Below are 22055 nucleotides of genomic sequence, written 5' to 3' on the forward strand. Positions count from 1 at the left end.
CATTTCCTCAGTTTTCATACCCTCCCCATTAGAAACCATATCTTTGCTTCATTTGTATTATTCAAGTTGAAGTTCTTACTATTTACAACCTCTTAAACTGAAGCAAACTGTTAAACATCAATCTCAAAACATCACAAGTCCATTTGAAGAGGGCATTCAATAATTTATGTAAAAGTTTAAAATGACAGTACTGATTAAATAGCAGCAGCCCACTACTGTATTTTCCTCCCCAACCTATACCCTCATAATGGAGGAAGACTTCGTACCAATTTGATAGTCAATTTTGGGCTGGAAGTTTTTCCTGGTTAATCTTATTGCTAATCTTTAAGTTAAAAAGTGATTTGCACTGAGGCTCAACACTACAGAATGTCTCAAAATACCTTGCAGTCAAATGACAAATTGTCTCCAATTGCAGTAAGTTTACACAACCATGCTAGATACTTTGTTCACAGCAAGCTTTTAAACAAAAGCTATGGTCCTAACCATGTTGAAGTTGACAGAATACTAAGATATGGGAGAAATTACTTTCTGAAGATTGCTGCAGAAAAACTTTCAGCTGCTGCTTCAGTTTAACATCACCTACAAGGTGGCACATAGACCATTTAATGAACTAGACTGCAATGTCAGACTTCATTTGAGCAAGTGGAAACAGTCCGCACTGGGCATTCCCAAAGTCTCAGCTAAAATTGTCAGCACCATCTTTTATTCCATATTTTCAATCTTTATTGGGAATGTGATGTATTGCAAGACTCCAGATACTTCACAGATCTACACCCTCCCCCCCAGTGAAACTTTTGTAAAATATTCAAAATCCTCTAGTGGATTATTTCAACCTTTTCTAGTTCAGATATCAACATTCTGGATCTTTTCCTGCCTTGTATTTGATTCCGCATCTCAACACATTCTCATCATCATAAACTCCATTTTGTTAATACCAAAGACCTTAACATGATTTGCAGTTTCCAATGCTTGGACCACAAGTATAATACAGGGAGATAACCCTCAGTGGTGTGCAAATACAACTGGCATGCTCCACTGCCTACAGTCCCACTCCCCTGTTTCTTCACATGCTTAGAAGAGTACCACTGATATAAAATTGCTACCTTCTTCCACAATGTTTCACCTCTTGTCCATTAAAATTTGATCTCTAATTTCACTGTTCTCCTGACAGTTAGCACAATAATCATGACCTTTTAGAAATGCACATTTAAAAATGTTAAGATTATTAACAACTGATTTTCTTGAGCCAGGTTCTTCCTGCGAAGACTTTCAACCTCCCGTGCTCCCTCACCCTCATTGCCATTACATCCCCATTATCAGGAACTGCCCTGTTAGAAGGTTGGTTACAAAAGACATCAATTGGCAGGAGCCACAGGTGAGATGTCCAAGATCCAAAAAAAAAAAGCATCTTGACATTACTGCAGAGGAGGATTTGAGATAATTTAAACAGTACTATCACTACAATCTGCTAAGCAAACTTAAGAGGACACTAGCCCAATTTGCACATTTTCTATTAAGATCATGGAGATTTCTCCAGCCAGCAAAATTGCAATTGTGCTGCTTCAAAACTTTTGTAAACTGTCACTTACTGGAACCCAAGCAGGCTAATAGGGCAATAACTGGATCTTCAGTATTCCAGATGACATGTAGGCAATACTGCAAATGCGGCCTAAACAATTACAGTTCTGGTTGCCCCACTACAGGAAGGATGTTGAGGTTTTGGAGAAGGTGCAGAAGATGGCTGCCTGGTTTAGAGGGCATGTGCTGTCACGAGAAGCTGGATAAACTTGGATTACTTTTTTCTGGAGCAGCAGAGGCAGAGGGGAGATCTGATAGAGGTTTACAAGATTAGAGGCATAGAGTGGACAGAGTCCATCAGTTTCCCAGTGTTGAAACATCTAATACCAGAGGACAGATTCAAGGGACATGTGTTTTTTTTTAAAAACTCAGAATGGTAGATGCCTGGAATGCACCGTCTGGTATGGTGGTGGAAGCAAATACATTAGAGGCTTTTAAGGGAAGTTTGGATAAGCACACGGCTGTAAGAAAGATGGAGGGATATGGACACTGTGGAAGTAGGAGGGATTAGTCTTTGGTGTTTTTGATTTGCTTTTTAGCTGGTTCGACACAATATCATGGGTAAAATGGCCTGTTCCTGTGCTGTACTGTTCTATGCTTAATATAGCCATTAAGCATGGCTATAGATAATGCTCAAATATAGGTGTACGGTTTACCAAATAGAATTCTAATGTTTGCAAAGATAAATATGGCCACCATTGCTCTTGATCACAACAGAAACAAATTAAATCCACCCTAAATGGCCATCATAAATGCTGAATATTTGAGTGTCATTAATTTCAATAAGCTAAAAAAAGACTTCAATTCCACCAAGCTGTTCTTCCAATTTCCTTTTAATTGAGGTTTTTTTAAAACTAGTCACTAGATAAACCTAAAAGCAAAGCTTAACGCAGTAAGTTTTCAAACCCTTTCAAATATACAAAATTGAGAATCACAGTTGGTATTGTATTTGTTTAATGAGTTTCAATGAAACAAATGGCACTGAATGAAAAAGTAACTTTCTAGACAAAGGCATGGTCTCCACAAACAATACATCTATTACATGGAACACAAGTAGCAAATATTACCTCAACAGAAAGGCTATTATTTGCTTTATAAAGAGGCAACAGCCCTGCCACTGTCTGTTCTCTATGTTAGGTAAGCACACATTCTAAAATCATATGACATTCCATGAAAGTGTTTGAGTGATTAGAACAAGTTTGTGCCCCATCTGCTACATTAAAAACCTAGATTTCAGTTTCCAATTTGTATTCCAAACATACTCAAGGAAAAACCAGTTCTAAGCACTGACAATTTTTAAACCTCCAAAAATAAAAATGAAACTACATATAATCTCAATCTTGACCTTTATTCTGTCATTTATATCCGGAAGTTTATTTGCTAGATATCCTAATGCAACAGGAATCAGCCCTTTTTATACCACCATTTTTTTAAAATCTTGTGACCGCATTGTGGAATACCTCAGGGGGAAGCAAAAGGCAGAAATATAGAAGAATCAGAAGGGATGAAGTACAAAAGCACAGGAAAAGGTTTTAAATAGACACGTGCTTTACTATTAGCCAAACCAATGTTAATTTCTCTTTGTTATCTCCCCCAATAAGATCAGAATCACTTTTGGCAAGAAAAAGCTCATTGTATCAGTAATTTTTGCAACAAATCTTAGTATACCTCCAACATTCTCATTAACTTCCATGGCAAACTAGCTTAAAAGGAACGAAGATGAGGGGAGATGTGTGCCTCGCCACAAACTAACTGATCTTGGCTCTTCTTGACCCATGTAGCTCACAGGACTTCAAACCTTCCATGAAAGTTTAAAATAAAGAGTAAAATAATTAAATGGAATCCAGTGTTCCAAACCATTATTTAAGAAAACTCCAGCAGTGATTTTTTAAAAAAAATATCCGAAAACAGGGCTCAAGATCAAGGGGAAAGGATTAAGAGAACAGCCTTGAAATAAAATAACTATTCAGATGAAAAGTGACTAGCATTAATCCCATACGATGTCCTGGATACCAACCAACAGAAGGGAAATTGAATCGGATACCAGAGGATACAGGGAGGACAAGTATTTATAAACAAATGTGGATACACTAACCAATCTGATCAATGTCTCTCCCTACCTACTTGCCCTCACCACATTAAAGTAGCCCCAGAGTGTGGTCACTGTACTCACCAACCAATATCACTAAAGTCAAAGTACTGTTACTGCTTCCAGATTTATCAAGTTACCCAACTGAAAACTATAATAGTGGTCTTAGCAGTCAGATGTAACTAAGCATTTACAATAGTAAACCACTGGAAGTTTTAATTTTTAACCTTATCTATTCAATTTCAACTGTCAAGTAGTCAAATCATGTAAATCAATTTCCATTAAAAATACCAAAGGAAAAATAGAACAAAGGAACACAAAGTTACCTTAAACTTCCTATCATATATGCAACTACATTGCAAGGTTTCAGGAAAGTGCAAGCTCCAAACCTAACAGTGTGCTTCCTTGTATAATGAACACTGCAAATGTGAATGTGGGTAGTCATGCAAAGGAGGTATGTAACTGCTTATAAGAACCCTCATTCTACAAAGCAACCAACGTTCTTTTCCAAAAACACTACAACTGATTTATGTCCTGACAACTGGGCCACAAACAGATTTACCATCTGGCTGTTTTCATAAGGCCACTCTAGATTTATTAACAGAAGTCAGCTAAACCATACGTAGATTAAAAACTCAGGCAAACAAGCACATTCAACACCATTACAAGTTGCAAACCAATTTTGAAACATTTTCACATCCCCAATTTATACTAAATGTTTACATCAAAATAGGTTAAAGGAGATGTTTGATGTCAAATTATTTTAAACTAAGCCTGTTAGTACTATACAGGGCAAAAAATGTACACAAGGTAAAAGTTGCGATTTTTGGTTAAGGTATGCCTTTTAAAAAAAATTGGAATTCATTCCAACTGAACTAACCTCATTTCAAAATATTGTGAAGACAACTGTAACTGCAACACCACTATTCATCCTTGTAATCTGTTAATAGGATACTGTCAATCCTTTAGTTCCATGGTATGGATATGAATGACCAATTGCTGCATTTGGATTTCTCCCAGATTAAGCATTCAATAAGGACTCCATAACCACACCAAGCAGGCCAGTTGCTGAATTTTAGCCTAGTTCTCCAACACATTGTGATCTCAAATACAAATGTATTTGAAATACAGCACAAGAAAAAAAAAGCACAAGCCAAGCTAAAGCCCAAAACAATTGCCAACAGCAGGAATCAAAAGTGTCTTAAACTTTAAAAAAAAAGCAGCTCATATGCTACCGACCTATCCAATGTTTAAATGTTGGCACAAGTTTCAAAGCAAATTTAAAACCGCTGGTGCAGACCATGTCTACAAAATTGGCTTTAAAGGAAGAGCATGAGAGTATTTAAGGCCATTTAGACAATTTTAACCAAAATACAATGAAAAACAGCTTTACAACCAATTTACAATTTTTTTTCTTCATTTACACAAGCTAAAGTTGGTTCCATGAAATCAATACCAACCCATACCCAATTTGAAACCAATCTGTTTGGCAATAACCATGCGTACAATTATATGATAACCAATTAATCACGAAAGGGCAATATTTCAGACCCAGCCTACATCCGTCTAAAATTCAAGTCCCACTGCAGTATCCCATCTCAAACTCTGAACCCAAATGGACTGGATACACACATACCACTTGCCACCAGGTAATGACATTATAAATGTTCGCAGCTGACAACACAATACACCACTTAATAAAAAAATAAAGTCTATTCTACAAGGGAGATATCTGCAGTAATATTGTAGTGCACTATTTTTTCAAATCAGAAACAAATTTCTACTTTAATGACATTCAAAATTCGGACTAATCACTTATGACAGAACTTTATCCTTTCAAAAAGATTTGAAGGTAACATTCTCATTTTCAGTGCCACTTCTTAAAAAGGCAGATTTAACAACTGTTGCTTGGTATCCAGCTTCTTGAACTGGAAATAAATGGCAGGTTATTCTCACAGTAGCAGAATTAGGAGTGGAAAGTAGACAAATCTCTGTACTGACAGCACATTGACCAGTAAAGTCAGATTTTTGTTTTTTTTTGTTTCATTTTTACAAGAGGTAGGGTGGGCCAGCGATGTAAAGTTAAAATCCCTCAAGTTGAATGTGGGTAAAACATGGCACCAAAATTAGTTCTCATTAAGTACAGCAGCTGACTTGAGGTGAAAGCCAACACCCGTTCAAGCACAAAATGCTTCAGGACACATCTGCAAGAGAAGAAAAAAAATACCATTACAAAGGAAAACAATTCCTATATTTAGAAATGTTTCTATGATCAAAGTTCAATATACTTAATCATTACTCCAGTAAATGGAGAACAGTTGCATCCAAGGATGAACTATTACAGTTACTAATTCTATAGATAAAAGCTCAATTGCAATGGTTTGCTAACAATTGCAATGTTGTACTTCATTCATTCAATAACATGTGCCAATTGATGATCAAAAATAAATCAGTTAACTGCCTTTAGCATCAACATTCAGGTGATCATCATGCAGAAACTCAACTCCAGTAACCATCTGAATGCCATAGCACATTGGGAAAAGGCAAGAAGCCAAGGTGGCTTATGAAGTATATGCTAATAAGCATAAAGGAATTCCCTCCACTTTTAGTAAAGCAGCAAGAAACCTTAACTTTTGTCATCCAGGAAAAGTTCATTGACTATCAATTCACCATCCAGCTTGAACACCCATCTCTAATAAATACATGCATTGACAGCATGTTCTCAGCAGCTCCCAACAAATGTCATGACTATGTGCAGGTGAATAACTCAATTACCAAGAAACACACCATCTTATAGAGAAAAGAAAACCAGCAATGGTAACAGACAGAATAAGTTGGCCATTCATGACAGAAAAAGTTAATGGAGAGGGCGATGAATCTTTGGAATTTTCTACCCAAGGCAGAGGACTGTTCTCTCATGGTATTCACTCAAAACAAAGACTGACAGAATTTTGTTTGCCAAGGATGATCAAGGGTCATGGCGATACTACAGGAAAATGGAATGGAGATGGAAATCAACCAATCCTGATGAAAGTACAGCAGGGAGTCAAAGGGCCAAATAGCAACACACATAAAAGTTGCTGGTGAACGCAGCAGGCCAGGCAGCATCTCTAGGAAGCGGTACAGTCAACGTTTTTAGGCCAAGACCCTTTGTCAGGACTAACTGAAGAAACAGCTAGTAAGAGATTTGAAAGTGGGAGGGGGAGGGGGAGATCCAAAATGATAGGAAAAGACAGGAGGGGGAGGGATGAAGCCAAGAGCTGGACAGGTGATTGGCAAAAGGGGTATGAGAGGATCATGGGACAGGAGGCCCAGGGAGAAGGAAAAGGGGGGGGGGTGGAAAGCCCAGAGGATGGGCAACGAGTATAGTCAGAGGGACAGAGGGAGAAAAAGGAGAGAGAGAGAAAGAATGTGTGTATATAAATAACGGATGGGGTACGAGGGGGAGGTGGGGCATTAGCGGAAGTTAGAGAAGTCAATGTTCATGCCATCAGGTTGGAGGCTACCCAGAGGGAATATAAGGTGTTGTTCCTCCAACCTGAGTGTGGCTTTAAATAGCCTAGTTCAGTTCTTTATTATCAGCATGTAACCATTGGATAGCATGTTGATCACAAGGGCTGAATGTCCAAGAAGCAATTCAATAAATTACAACATTATCAAATACCCACATCCCAAACAATGATAGACTATTAACAGAAACCTTACTTTAGGTGATGTTTAACTAGAGTTGAAAGTTCATTGCCTCCTAGTACAGTACCTCCACATCTCAATAAAGTCCAAATTAACTTTTGCAAAACTGCATAAAATAGCACATCTGTAGTGCAAAATTGTTTACATCTAGCTGGAATACTGCTGTTCAAAAAAGGTTTAACATTGCCTTGAAACTTTATTTAGGAAATATTGAACACCAAAAAAATGAGTCAAATAATGTGACTTTAACTGTGCCTAGGAGTATGACCAAATGGAATTACTCTACTTCCATTTCATTCCAAAACAAAAATCAATTAAACGGAATTCCAAAGTCTAGAAGTCTCCACTTACAGCTGGCAGGTCGTTCTCCATATTGTCTCATAATCTGGTCATGTGTGAATTTCACAAAAGCATCATATTGTTCTAAAACAAACAAGAAAAAATAATCAACTCAATTCTGAAATCTTAAAGAATATCAAGCAACACACAAAGTTGCTGGTGAACACAGCAAGCCAGGCAGCATCTCTAGGAAAAGTACAGTCGACGTTCCAGGCCGAGACCTGGTCTGAAATGTAGACGGTACCTCCTCCTAGAGATGCTGCCTGGCCTGCTGCGTTCACCAGCAACTTTGATGTGTGTTGCTTGAATTTCCAGTATCTGCAGAATTCCTGTTGTTTGCGCCTTAAAGAATATATTTGTTTTAAAATTGCTTGGATTCTTTTGTTACGAGAACTTTTCATTACACGTTTTTCACTACAATAAGTAATTTAAATCTTTCACTAAAAAATTTTAACATTCATTATTCCACTTTATTTTACACATCAATCAATATTCAGTCATTTCACTCCCTCTCAAAAATGGTAATGGATAAAGAATGACCACATTGGGAAAGGATATCGCCAGGAGAACACTGGACCTCAAGGGAAAATATCAAATTGAGAAGACTCATTACAACAGTATTAAATAGGAGCAAGAGAATGTAGACGGGAATAGCTGTTATTGGGCAAGTCCACAACTGCGACTGGAATTGGGCAAAGGTCAGCAAGTCAGAATTCAGGGTGAATGTGTTGCGGTAACAAAGGTTCACAAATCTTGAATGACTTTGGATATTGCAAATTTGATCAAAGAATAAGAAAGAAACAAATGCCATTTGAAATACAATGAAATAGAAGCTAAAAGGGGCCATGAAATGCCCAAGGTGAGAAGGATTAAATAATTCAATGCATTTAATATATACTTTACAAACAAGAGGTTAACCATGTACATGGTAGGACCACTTATGCCTGGAGCAAGTAGGGCGCTGAATGAGTAGCTTACAAGTTACCAAGGAGTAGGACATGGAGGATAGCAAATTACAGAGGGGAATACTGATATTCCAGGGAATGTTCATTTGAAGAAGGTGGTGGTAATGGGGCTCTCAAAGAACATGAAGGTGGATAGAGCTTTGACCAGTGGCCATCTGGACATTGCAGGTTTGGAGAGGGGCCATCAATCAGGTCCACTGTCCAAGGATAGAAGGCAGGAGTGGATCACGGCAGCATAATAGACCTTAGACCAGCGCCTAATCGGCGTTTGGGATTGATTAGCAAGAGCAAATTTAAGGCAGGCAGGGAAAAGCGGAGTGGACAGAGACAGAGTGGTGATCTTAGGCTTTAGCAAAGAGAGGCTTCGCCCAGAAAGCAAAGCAAAGGAAAGCTCAAGTTTTTTTCTTCTTTTCTTTATACCTGCTCAACTAGGACAGTAGGGATGACAGGCAGGATAGTGAAATGCTCCTCTTGCAGGATGTGGCAGGGGAGACCTCCAATGCCCCTGATGACTACAACCACATTAAGGAGTTGGGAGCTGGAACCAGATGAACTCCAGATCATTTGAGAGGCTGAAGGGTGATAGATAGGACATATAGAGAGGTAGTTACATCCAAGGTGCAGGACATAGGAAATTGAGTGACAGTCAAGAAGGGGAAAGGGTTAAAGAACCAGTACAGTGTACCCCTGTGGCCATCCCCGCAACAACAGGTATACCACTTAGGATACTGTTGGGGGTGGGGGGGGGGGGAGATGACCTAACAGAGGAAAGTCAGTGGTTAGCTCTATGGCACTGAGTCTGCCTCTGTGACTCAGAAGGGAAAGAGGGAAGAAGTGGCACACACTGGTGATTGGGGATTAATTAGTTAGGGGAACGGACAGGATGTTCTGTAGGCGAGAACGAGATTCCCAGATAGTATGTCACCTCCTGGGTGCCAGGGTCCAGAAAATCTTGGATTGAGTCCTCAGCATTCTTAAGTGGGAGGATGAACAGCCAGAAGTCATGATCCACATAGGTACCAATGACACGGGTAGGACAAGTGACAAGGTTCTGCATAGTGTTCAGGGAGTTAGGTGCAAATTAAAGGGCTGAAACTCCAGGGTTCCTATTTTTGACACGTCCTAGGGAGGCCAGTTTAATTTGTGGCCAAAGAGTTGGTGGGAGGGAGGGCGGGCAAAGGATTTTTGGATCATTGGGCTCTCCTCCAGGGAAGGTGGGACCCGTAGAAAAGGAATTGGTTGCACATGAACTGGAGGGGGACTAATATCCTAGCAAGAAGGCTTGTTAATGCTTCATGGTGGAGTTTAAACTAGAGTTGAGTTGTGATACAAAACAGACAAAATTAAAAGGGTGAATACAGGACTGAAGGTGTTGAATCTGAATGAGTGCAGTATATGGAATAAGGTAGATGAACCTGCAACACAGTTGCAGATTGGTAGGTGTGATATTGTAGGCATCATGGAATCATGGCTTAAAGATTATAACTGGGAGCTGAATGCCCAAGGATAGGCAGGAAGGCAGAGAGGGCAGCGTTGCTCTGTTGGTAAAACAAAAATGAAATCAAATCATTACAAGGTGGTGACATAGGGTCGGAAGGTGTTGAATCGTTGTGATTAGAGCCAAGGAACTGCAAGGGTAAAAAGACCCTGATTGGGTGTTGGATACAGACGCCCAAACATTAGCAAAAATGCAGCCTACAAACAGGAGGTAGAAAATACATGGCATAAGGGCAATATTACAATAGTCAGAGAGGATTTCAATACACAGGTAAGACTGGGGCGGGGGGGGGGGAAAATCAGGTTGATGCTGGATTTCAGGAGAGGGAATTTCTAGAATGACTACGAGATGGCTTTTTAGAGCAACTCATGGTTGAGCCCACTAGGGGATTAGCTATTCTGGATTGAATATTGTGCAATGAACCAGAATTGATTAGAGAGCTTAAGGTAAAAGAACCTTTAGGGGCAAGTGATGATAATATGATCAAATTCACACTGAAACTTGGGAAGCTAAAGTCAGATGCATCAGTGTTACAGTGGAGTAAAGGGAATTAGAGGCATGAGAGAGGAATTATCCAAAATTGATTCAAAATGAACACTGGTAGGGATGACAGCAGAGCAGCAATGGCTGGAATTGCTGGAAGCAATTCAGAAGGCACAGGATATATACATCCCAAAGAGGAAGTATTCTAAAGGAAAGATGACACAACCAAGTCAAAGCCAACATAAAAGCTAAAGAGAGGGCATATAATAGAGCAAAGATTAGCGGCAAGTTAGAGCATTAAGAAGCTTTTACGAACAAACAGAAGGCAAACTAAAGTCATTAAGGTAAAGATGGAATACAAAAGTAAGTAGCCAATAACATTAAAGAGGATACCAGAAATCTCTTCAGATACGTAAAGTGCAAAAGAGAGGAGAGAGTGGATACCAGACCACTGGAAAAAAGGATACTGGAGAGGTAGAAATGGGGGAAAATGAAATAGCAGAAGAACTAATATTTTGCTTCAGTCTTCACTGTGGAAGACACCAGCAGCATAGGAGTTCCAGGAATCAGGGGCATGAAGTGTGCGTAATTACCGTAACTAGAGAAGGTTTTTAGGAAACTGCAAGGTCTGAAGGTAGATAAGTCACCTGCACCAGATGGTAAGCACCCCAGAGTTCTGGAAGACGTGGCATTAGTAGTGATCTTTCAAGAGTCACCAGATTCTAAAATGATTCAGGAAGACTGGAAAATTGCAAACATCACTCCATTTTTCAAGGTAGAAAGGAAGAAAGGAAACTATAGGCCAATTACTCTGACCTCTGGTTTGGAAGAAGTTGAAGTCGATTATTAAGGATGAGGTCTCAGGGTACTTGGAGGCACACGATAAAATAGGCTGTAATCAGCATGGTTTCTTCAAGGGAAAATCTTGTCTGACAAATCTGTTCGAATTATTTGAAGTAGTATCAAGCAAGCTAGACAAAGGAGAATGGGTTGATGTTGTATACTTGGATCTTCAGAATGTCTTTGACAAGGTGCCAGACAAGGCTACTTAACAAGCTATCAGCCCATGGTAATACAGGAAAGATTCTAGCATAGATAAAGCCGTGGCTGATAGGCAACAGGCAAAGAGTGGGAATAAAGGGAGCCTTTTCTGACTGGCTGCCGGTGACTAGTGGTGTTCCACAGCAGTCTGTGTTGGGACAGATTCTTTTTAGGTTGTAGCTCAATACTTTAGATGATGGAATTGATAAGTGGAGGGGCACATAGCTTTGAGGAAGTAGACAGGCTACAGAAGGACTTAGATTAGGAGAACGGGCAAAGAAATGAAGGGTTGACCATTTTTTAAAATGGAGAGAAAATACAAGAAACTGAGGCGCAGAGATTCGGGAGTCATTGTGCAGTATCCCCTAAACGTTAATTTCCAGGTTGAGTCTGTGGTGAGGAAGGCAAATGCAAAGTTAGCGTTCATTCCAAGAGGACAACAATAAGGATGTAATATTAAAACTTCAAAGCACTGGTGAGGCCTCACTTGGAGTACTGTGAGCAGGTTTGGGCCCCACATCTTAGAAGGGATGTGCTAAAACTGGAGAGGGTTCAAAGGAGGTTCACGAAATTGATTCCAGGATTGAATGGCTTATCATATAAAGAGCATCTGATGACTCTGGCCCTATATTCTTCTGAATTCCAGTGAATAAGGGGTGACCTCATTGAAACCTATTGAATGGTGAAAGGCCTTGATAGAGTGGATGTGATGTTTTCTATGGTAGGAGAGTCTGAGACTAGAGGACACAGCCTCAGAATAGAGGGCGTCCTTTTAGAACAGAAAGAGCACGAATCTCTTTAGCCAGAGAATGGTGAATCTGTGGAAGCCAAGTTTTCTTTTTTTTGTGCATATTTAAGGCAGAGGTTGATAGTTTCTTGATTGGTCAGGGCAGGGGTCCCCAACCTTGCCGACTGGCCGACCAGGGGGAGGGTAGAATAGGGTTGCCAACTTTCTCACTCCCAAGGGACAAGAGTAGCAGTCAAATACGGGACTTCCGGTAGCGCTCATGGAGTGAAGTCGCATTCTTGACTCGCTCCATTACCTCTGAGTTTTTTTTTCTATGATCAGCTATACTTTAATTAACCATTAAGGTATCAACTCTTACAATACTTTGAATTAAATTGAACTCTGATAACTGGATGAAACTTAGATCTGCTATGTCTAAGAACGGGAAAAACGGCAAGGATGGTAAACCTCCGGTTAAACCGAAAAGTATGGATTTTCCTCCGACTGAATCACCGGTGACTTTGAAAGCTATATCGGAGTTAATTCAGAGGGAAATTTCAACCTCTGTTAGGGAGATGATTCGTACGGAAATTGCAGGCTCTGTTATGGACCTGATTCATACGGAAATCTCAATTAATCTCCAGAAAATTGCCGATTCAATCGATAAGATGCAAACATCTATTGCGGAACATCAGTCGGCTATATCTGATCTTCAAAAATCCGCGCAAGAAAGTGAGCTTAAGATGGGGAAAATTGAAGAAACAATTAATGTAATGAAGAAGAAACTTGACTTTCTGACTTTTAAAAACTCTGACTTGGAATCTAGAATGCGACAGCAGAATTTACGAATGATTGGGGTGCGTGAAGCTGTTGAATCTAACAACCCCATGAAGTTTTTTTCTCAACTTTTAAAAGATGCATTCCCTACTGTATTTCCTGACCAACCACCGCTACTGGATCGTGTTCACAGAATCCCATCATACTCGTCTAGGTCAGATAGACCTAGGCATGTTATTTTACGTTTTCATTACTTTCAAGACAAGGAGAGACTGTTTCGATTCGCTCGATCTAAAGGTTTCATTGATTTTTCGGATCTTAAGTTCCGATTCGTGGAAGATTTCAGTAAACCAATCTGGGACCAACGGGTTCGCTACAGATCTGTGATGTCGGAACTCTATAAGATGGATTTAAGACCAGCGCTGCTGTACCCTGCTCGTCTAAGGATTCGCATGTCAGATGGAGTCGTTCGTTTTTTTGATTCTCCATCGGATGCCCAGAGTTATCTGGATCAATTTTCACCTTCAACATCTTAATTGCTATTTTTTTTTAAATTATCTCCGTTGATCGGAGGCTGTGAATTGGTTGGTTTTAACTTTTTCGTGCCCTATTTGGGCAGAAAAGTTTATTTTTGATTTCTTAATATGGTTGCTAAACTTTCTTTTTAACTGCGTCATTTCTTTCTTTTCTTAGGGGATTCTGGGTGGTTACTTCCTGTTTGTCATCTTACGTATTTCCTGTGTGGCCTTAAATTTTGTAGTTTTTTAAAAATTTTATTTTGTTTTGTTTTTTATAACTAGTTTATGTTAATAATCTTATTTTTTCTTGTTGTTGTTTTGTTTATTCATGGGTTTGGGGTTTATTGTTTTTTTTATATATATTTTCTGGCTTTTGTTCTGTTGTGTGTGTATTTTAATTGAGTTATCTTTTTTTTACTTTTTTACTGTTTTACAATTAGCTGATCTTTTTCATATTTATACCTTTTTTTTTAGGGAGCGTATACCGGAAGTCATGGGGGTAGTTTTAGCGCTTGCTTCTTTCCGGCGGGTCTGCTTTAGATTTTGCCTTGGGGTCTTGGGGCGGGGGGGTGGCGGGAGGGGCTTCACGTTTTAGTTTTTTTCTCTTTGGGCTATATACATTATTGAAGTACTGGTTGCGTCCTTTTTCCCGGTATCTTTTGTATGTTCTGTTTCCTCTCCGGGTTCGTGGGTCGAGCCTATCGTCAATCCCCCTCGATGTGGGTTGACTTTAGGATTTATGGAGTCTATTATTAATTTTGTCTCCTGGAATACTAACGGTCTTAATCATCCTATTAAAAGGAAAAAAGTTTTTAAAGTGTTCCGGAGACTTAAAGCACAAATTTTATTTTTACAAGAGACCCATGTACGGAGGGGGGACAGACTACATTTTTTTAAATTCTGGAAGGGACAACAATTTCATTCGAACTCCAATGCTAAGATTCGAGGCGTCTCTATTTTTATAGATTCCTCAGTTACTTTTATACAACAGGATATTATTTCTGATCCGAATGGTAGATTTTTATTGGTTAGTGGTTTACTATTTAATAAAAAAGTAGTTTTGGTTAATGTTTATGCTCCTAATATGGATTGTCCGGAATTTTATAAATCATTGTTTAATCAGTTTCCGAATTTGAACAAGTTTTCATTGATCTGGGGCGGAGATCTTAATACCTGTTTGTCTCCAGCTTTGGACCGTTCGGCTCCTTTACGGACCTTACCTAATAAATCTGCAACTTTGATTAACTTTTTCCTTTCTGATTCTGGGTCGACGGACATTTGGCGTTTTCTGCATCCTCAGGAAAAAGATTTTTCCTTCTTTTCACATGTTCATCATTCCTATTCAAGAATTGATTATTTTTTTATTGATTCTCATCTTATTCCTTCAGTGATTAAATGTGATTATGATTCTATAACCATTTCGGATCATGCTCCACTTAAGCTTTCTATTAAAATTATGGCCAATATACAAAATAGTAGACAATGGCGTTTTAATTCGCTGTTGCTTCAGGACTCGGACTTTGTTAACTTTATGAATGAACAGATTGAGCTTTTTTTTACAATTAATTATACAGAGGATATTTCGGTTAACACTCTTTGGGACACTTTTAAAGCCTATACTCGCGGTCAGATTATTTCGTATTCTGCTGCTTTGAGGAAGAAACAGAAGCAGGAGGAGATGGCAATTGTGGACAAGATTAAAGAAATTGATAAGAAATATGTTATGGCTCCTTCTGAGGAGTTATACAAACAAAGAACTGAACTTCAAATGGAACACAGTTTATTACTCTCGTCCTCGATTGTAAACCAATTAAAGAAAACAAGAAGTGAATTTTATGTTCACAGTGACAAAATTGGCAAGCTGCTGGCTAATCAACTGAAATCTAATTATGTTAAATCTCAAATCAATCAGATTTATAACCAAAATGATCGATTGATACTGGATCATGTGGGGATCAATCAAACCTTTTGTGATTTTTATTCTTCTTTATATCAATCAGAGTCTCCTCGAGATTCTAAATATATGAATGATTTTTTAGATAAGTTAGACTTCCCTAAGATTTCACAGGATATGTCTTCTATATTAGATACTTCCATTACTATGGGTGAGATTAAGAATGTTATTTTTTCTATGAATCTGGGGAAAGCTCCTGGCCCGGATGGGTTTACCGTTGAATTTTATAAATGTTTTGCTTCTTTATTGATCCCTTGGCTCTGTAGGGTCTTTGAGGCTTCTCTGAAACTTGGTAAACTTCCTGAATCTTTTAATAGAGCGTCAATTTCTTTAATACTAAAGAAGGATAAAGATCCTGCTCAATGTGCATCTTATAGACCAATATCTTTATTAAATGTTGATTCTAAAGTTTTTTCTAAGTTATTAGCAAATAGACTAGAAAAAGTACTTCCTTCTATTATTTCGGAAGACCAAACGGGTTTTATTAAAGGTCGTTACTCTTTTTATAATATTCGTACATTGTTAAATATTGTTTATACTCCCTCACAAAATGTTCCTGAGTGTGTTATTTCTTTAGACGCCGAGAAAGCTTTTGATAGAGTAGAATGGCCCTATTTATTTAAGGTGCTTGAAATGTTTAATTTTAGCTTGAAATTTATATCCTGGATTAAACTGTTATATCATTCCCCTGTAGCCTCGGTCCGTACTAACTCTTTAAACTCACCTTTTTTTCCTCTCTTTCGAGGTACTCGACAAGGCTGTCCTCTTAGTCCCCTATTATTTGATATTGCATTAGAACCTCTTGCAATTGCCATTCGAGAATCTTCAAATATTACTGGGATAACTCGGGGATTAAAGTCCCATAAATTATCACTATGCTGATGATTTACTGTTATATATTTCTAATCCTGAGAAATCCATTCCTGCTGTTTTAGAGTTATTAGCACAATTTGGTTTTTTTTCAGGTTATAAATTAAATCTTAGTAAGAGTGAACTCTTTCCGATTAATAAACATCTTCCCTTATATTATAAATTTCCATTTAAATTGATTGATAATTATTTTTCTTATCTTGGGATTAAAATTACTTGTAAATATAAAGATTTATTTAAGATTAACTTTTTACCATTAATAGACCATATCACTCAACTTTCATCTAAATGGTTTCCCTTATATTTAACTTTGATTGGTCGTATTAATGCAGTTAAGATGTTTTTTTTGCCAAAATTTTTATATGTGTTTCAGGCATTACCAATTTTTGTTCCAAAATCTTTCTTTGATAAAGTTGACTCTAAAATTTCTTCATTTATTTGGCAGAATAAGAATCCGAGACTGGGTAAAATACATTTACAGAAAGCTAAGAGAGATGGAGGTTTAGCATTACCCAACTTTAGATTCTATTATTGGGCTATTAATATTCGACATATGAAATTTTGGTTACTTGATCAGGATATACTATCTATTCCTAAATGGGTAGCATTGGAACTACAATCTGTTCAGGGTTATACACTTGGCTCTATTTTAGGTTCCTCTCTCCCTTTTGATTCGAAACGCCTTAAGCAGGTCTTTAACCCGATAGTTAAATATGCTTTGCGCATTTGGTTTCAATTCAGAAAATTTTTTGATCTTAATCAATTCGGGTTAGCGATTCCTATTTTAGGTAACATATTTTTTCCTCCCTCTTTTACGGATCGCGCTTTTCAAACCTGGAAGACTAAGGGTATTTTACGGTTTTTGGATTTATTTTTAGATGGTTCCCTTATGTCTTTTGAACAATTATCTAATAAATATAATTTATCAAGAATACATTTTTTTAGATATTTACAAGTTAGAAATTTCCTAAGTACTATACTTTCTTCCTTTCCAATGCTTCCTCCTACGTATATTTTAGATTCGATAATTAACCTCAATCCATGTCAGAAAGGTGCATCGGCTATGATTTATAATATTATTATGAAACTTAGGAAAGCTCCATTTGATAAGATTAGGGTAGATTGGGAACAGGAATTGGGGCTTACCATTTCTGTGGATGATTGGGGGCAGATTTTACAATTAGTTAATACTTCCTCTATTTGTGCTAAACATTCCCTAATTCAATTTAAAGTGGTTCATAGAGCACATATGTCCAAAGATAAGTTAGTGCGTTTTTACTCGCATATTAATCCTTTTTGTGATAGATGTTCGGGGCAGATAGCCTCTTTAACTCGTATGTTCTGGTCTTGTCCTACTTTGGAAACTTTTTGGAGAGATATTTTTAATATTATTTCTAAGGTAGTAAATATAGATATCTCTCCTCACCCTATTACTGCTATCTTTGGACTACCCAAAATTTCTAGTAATCTTTCCCCTTCAGCCCGTAGAATGATCGCATTTCTTACTTTAATGGCGAAAAGATGTATTTTACAACATTGGAAAGAGCTTAATGCTCCAACTACCTTTTTTTGGTTCTCTCAGACGATTTTATGTTTGAATCTGGAGAAAATTAGAAGTAACCTTTATGATTCTTCATTTAAATTTGAACAGATTTGGGGACCTTTTATTCGATATTTTCATTTAATGTAATATATACCCTTCTTGTTTTTTTTTTCCACTGTTTTTAATGGAGGTCGGGATTGAGGACGTGATTTTAAGTTTAACTCTGTTTGGTTTCAAGTTAGCCCATTGCTTTGCTTTGCTTTTAGTTAGTTGCACGGTGGGTTTTTTTTTGGGGGTTTTTTTTCTTTTTTTTCCATTGATATATATAAAATTTAGTATACTATTATGTTATCTTGGTTTCTTATGTTTAAATTACATTGTTTGTAGTATTTGTATTTTTTTTGGTATTGATACCTTCTGGAATTTTATTATATTTTAACATTGTATTAATGTTTATATGGTTTACCTTTTTGTATACTTATTCAATAAAAAGATTTAAAAAGAAAGAAAAGCAGTCAAATACGGGACACTTGGGTTTACCCCAAGTAAGACTACCATGAAGCCTTGCGCGGGCACCTGTGTGCGCATGCATGACTTGCGCATGTGTGTATGTGCCGATTTTTTTCTACAAATTGTTTTTGGTGATTCTGTTCAGTGAAACTACACTGTACATACATTATTTCTACTTTATATAGACTGTATTTATCATATCATTCCTGCTTTTACTATATGTTAGTGTTATTTTAGGTTTTATGTGTTATTTGGTATGATTTGGTAGGTTTTCTTTTAAGGTCTGGGAACGCTTAAAACATTTTTCCCATATAAATTAATGGTAATTGCTTCTTCGCTTTATGCCATTTCGGCATGAAAGGTTTCATAGGAACGCTCTACCTTAGTGGAGGAAATACGGAACAAGGGCGGTGCCGTATGGGACAAACCAATTTAGCCCAATATACTGGATGTCCCGGCTAATATGGGATGGTTGGCAACCTTGGGGCGGGGGGGAAGAGAGATCACGATCGGAATATAGGTGATAAGTCAATTATAAGTGGCTAATACACAATTTCGTTTCTAAAAGGATTTATCTAACGAATTTAATATTAAACACACCGCATATTTTCCTCGTATGAATATAGGGATAAGTCAATTATAAGTCACTTTTAAGTCAATAGCATCATAACATTTTAAGTAACATTTGGATATTAAACAGCGCATATTTTCCTCGTATGAACATATGAAATCATTGCAACACACCAATATTGCTGAATCAGTGGGAGCCCTGGGCTTGTTTCCCTGCAACAAGACGGTCCCATCGAGGGGTGATGGGAGACAGTGATACTCGAAGGGGGTTCCTTATGTCCAGTCTATTCTGCAATTTAGTTTTCGTTGCATTCACTGCAGAAAACCCCGCTGTGCAGAGAGATGTTGGAAATGGAAGCAACGTTTTCAGTGCTTTCGTGGCTATCTTAGGATATTTAGCCTCGACTTTGATCCAGAATGTCAACAGAGATGTTATGTCAAACATACTTTTCAGCCCGCCATCATTTGCAAGCTAGGGGAGTTGATCTTCTTCCCGCGCTGACATGGATGACGCGTGCGTAATGACCTCGCGTGCATTCAAGTTCAACAGTGGGCCTGACAAGGAATGAGGAAAGGTGCAGCTGACTCATATCGCCAAATCATATCATTTCCTCGCGGCCCGGTGGTTGGAGACCACTGGATCAGGGCATTTTGGTGGTGGGTGGGGGGGGGGGGGGAAGAGAGAAGAGGAGGAAAAAGGTAGGAGATGGGGCTAAGGGGAAAATTGGATTAGCCATGATGAAATGGAGCAAACCCAATGGGCCAAATGGCTCCTATATCTTTTGGTATTATGGACCAAGCCCCGAGGTTCTGGTAGGATCTATAGTTTATAGGAAAGCCAGAGATTGATCGGGGCTTGCAAAAATCTCTATCCTCTTTAGCCACAAGCAAAGTCCTCGAGAATGGCAGAATAACCAATTATGTTCCAGCTTGAAAGTACAATAGAGACAAATCAGAAAAATATAGGCTGATAAGTCCTCCATCAATAAAGATCAATTCATTGATTGGTGGGGGGGGGGGGGTTTGAAAGAAGAGAATTGAGTATCTTAAACCCAAGACTTTTTTTTGAGAAGGGCAAGGGATGCTTTATACATTGACTTTAGGGAAGCTTTCAATAAGATCCCTTGCGAAAAACAAATACAGAAGCACACGAGAATCATGAAGACTTCTTAGATTGAATCCCAGGGATTTTTTGTTTGTGATTTATACAAATGATTTGAATGAAAAGGTGGGTGGCTGATTAGCAAATTTGCAGATGAGCCAAAAATTGGGAGTTGTGGATAGCGAGGAATGTTAACTATGCAGAGAGTGGTGAGTGCGTGGAATGAGCTGCCGGCAGCAGTGAAGGCAGAAATGATAGGGTCTTTTAAGAGACTCCTGGATGGATACATGGAGCTTAGAAAAATAGAGGGCTATCGGAAAGCCTAGGTAATTCTAAGGTAAGGACAAGTTTGGCACAGCTTTGTGGGCCAAAGGGCCTGTATTGCACTGTAGGTTTTCTATGTTTCTAAGGATTCAACAGGATACAGAGCAGTAGAAACTAGAGCTTAGAAGCAGATTGAGTTTAAAACAGACAAATTGCTGCAAAAAGCATGAGGAATTTATACTGCAAATGGCACAAGGACCCTGGTGAGTACTAATGACAGAGGGTCTAGGGATGCAAATTCACTGCTCCCTAATAGTGGCCATACAAGTAAACAGGATAGTAAAGAACGCACAAGACATGCCTGCCTTTGACTGGTTGTGGCATTGAGTAAAAAAAAAACAGGGAAGTCATGTTGCGTCTGCATAAAATTTTGAATTGGTCTCATTTGGAGAATTGTGCAGTTCTGATCATTACAGGAAAGATGTGGAAGGTTTGGAGAGGTTGCTCAAGTGATTCACTTGGCTTTGCCTGGATTAGAGAATACTAGCCACTTTCCCTGAAGCCTCGAGGCAGAGGAGCATCCCAACAGAAGTACATTAACACCAAGAGGTGCGAAAGTTAGAGAAAAGGCCCTGAATAAATTTAACTGAAAGGAAACCTTTACTTCTCTCAATTGACTTTATATTAAATTTGAAGAACTAAAATGACAAGGGAGTGGAATTAAGTGAGTAAGTCTTTTAACGGAACTAAGCGTTTCTCATTAAAATTAATACGATTAAATCAAGATTAAGAAAGCAAGAATAATTTCTTACAAAAAGCTTATGTACTTTGATTTCTATAAACAATTTACCTTCGTAGTATAAAAATTCTTAACCATAAACATTCAAATACCTAGTCAAAATATCTGGTTTTAAAAATTCTTAAGATGAATGTGAAGAATAGCGAGCACAATTGGCAGGAAAGAGGGAGAAAATGAAGCAGTTTCCTATAATATTTAATTGTAAAAGATTTCCAGAATTATAGGTAAGTGTATAATCTGATGACTGATAATAGGAATTAGAAGGGTCAGTCAAAAATATTGTAGCATGTTTTACAAAATTTTTCTCCTCCTTCTTCCTCCCCCCATTGACAGACAACTTAGATTGTAAATACAGGTTACCAATAAACATGGTCACTGCAACTCAAGTCTATTTTCATGGTTACATTTCCCTTTCTCTTTTGGATACAACTTTAAGTTCTCCAGGTAATTAATTATTTTTGTGATGCTCTTGCCTGCAAGTTTTGTATTTAGAACTTGTTCATATTCTTCCCGGATCTTGCTTTCATGGTCTTTAAGGAGACGCTCACAGATTATCCCAACCTGCCGTAATGTGAATAAAGGCTGATCTTTCTTTGATAATGTACCTATGAAAGAAACAATGGTCAGACAATAGGTATGGAGCCAAAAGTCATTTAATAGCCACGACTCCATTAAACACAAAACCTATCACACGACTCCACTTGGTACATCCACCCAATAGCTTAACAGCTTTAGGTC

The 22055-nt window shown here is 38.1% G+C and overlaps 1 protein-coding gene across 1 annotated transcript in view; it reads right to left on the minus strand.

Annotated features, from left to right (window-relative positions):
• Window positions 1-2353: 2353 nt before the first annotated feature.
• akirin1 (akirin 1) overlaps window positions 2354-22055 on the minus strand; it is a 32540-nt gene continuing 12838 nt past the window's right edge. Inside the window, exons 3-5 of the mRNA XM_063033965.1 lie at window positions 21791-21922; window positions 7709-7780; window positions 2354-5871 (exon numbers count right to left, since the gene is read on the minus strand). Of these exons, the coding sequence (XP_062890035.1) occupies window positions 5861-5871; window positions 7709-7780; window positions 21791-21922 (215 nt within the window). The 3' untranslated portion in view covers window positions 2354-5860. The remainder of the gene's footprint in view (window positions 5872-7708; window positions 7781-21790; window positions 21923-22055) is intronic.

Source organism: Mobula hypostoma, chromosome 26, assembly GCF_963921235.1.
Source record: "Mobula hypostoma chromosome 26, sMobHyp1.1, whole genome shotgun sequence".
NCBI lineage: Eukaryota > Metazoa > Chordata > Chondrichthyes > Myliobatiformes > Myliobatidae > Mobula > Mobula hypostoma.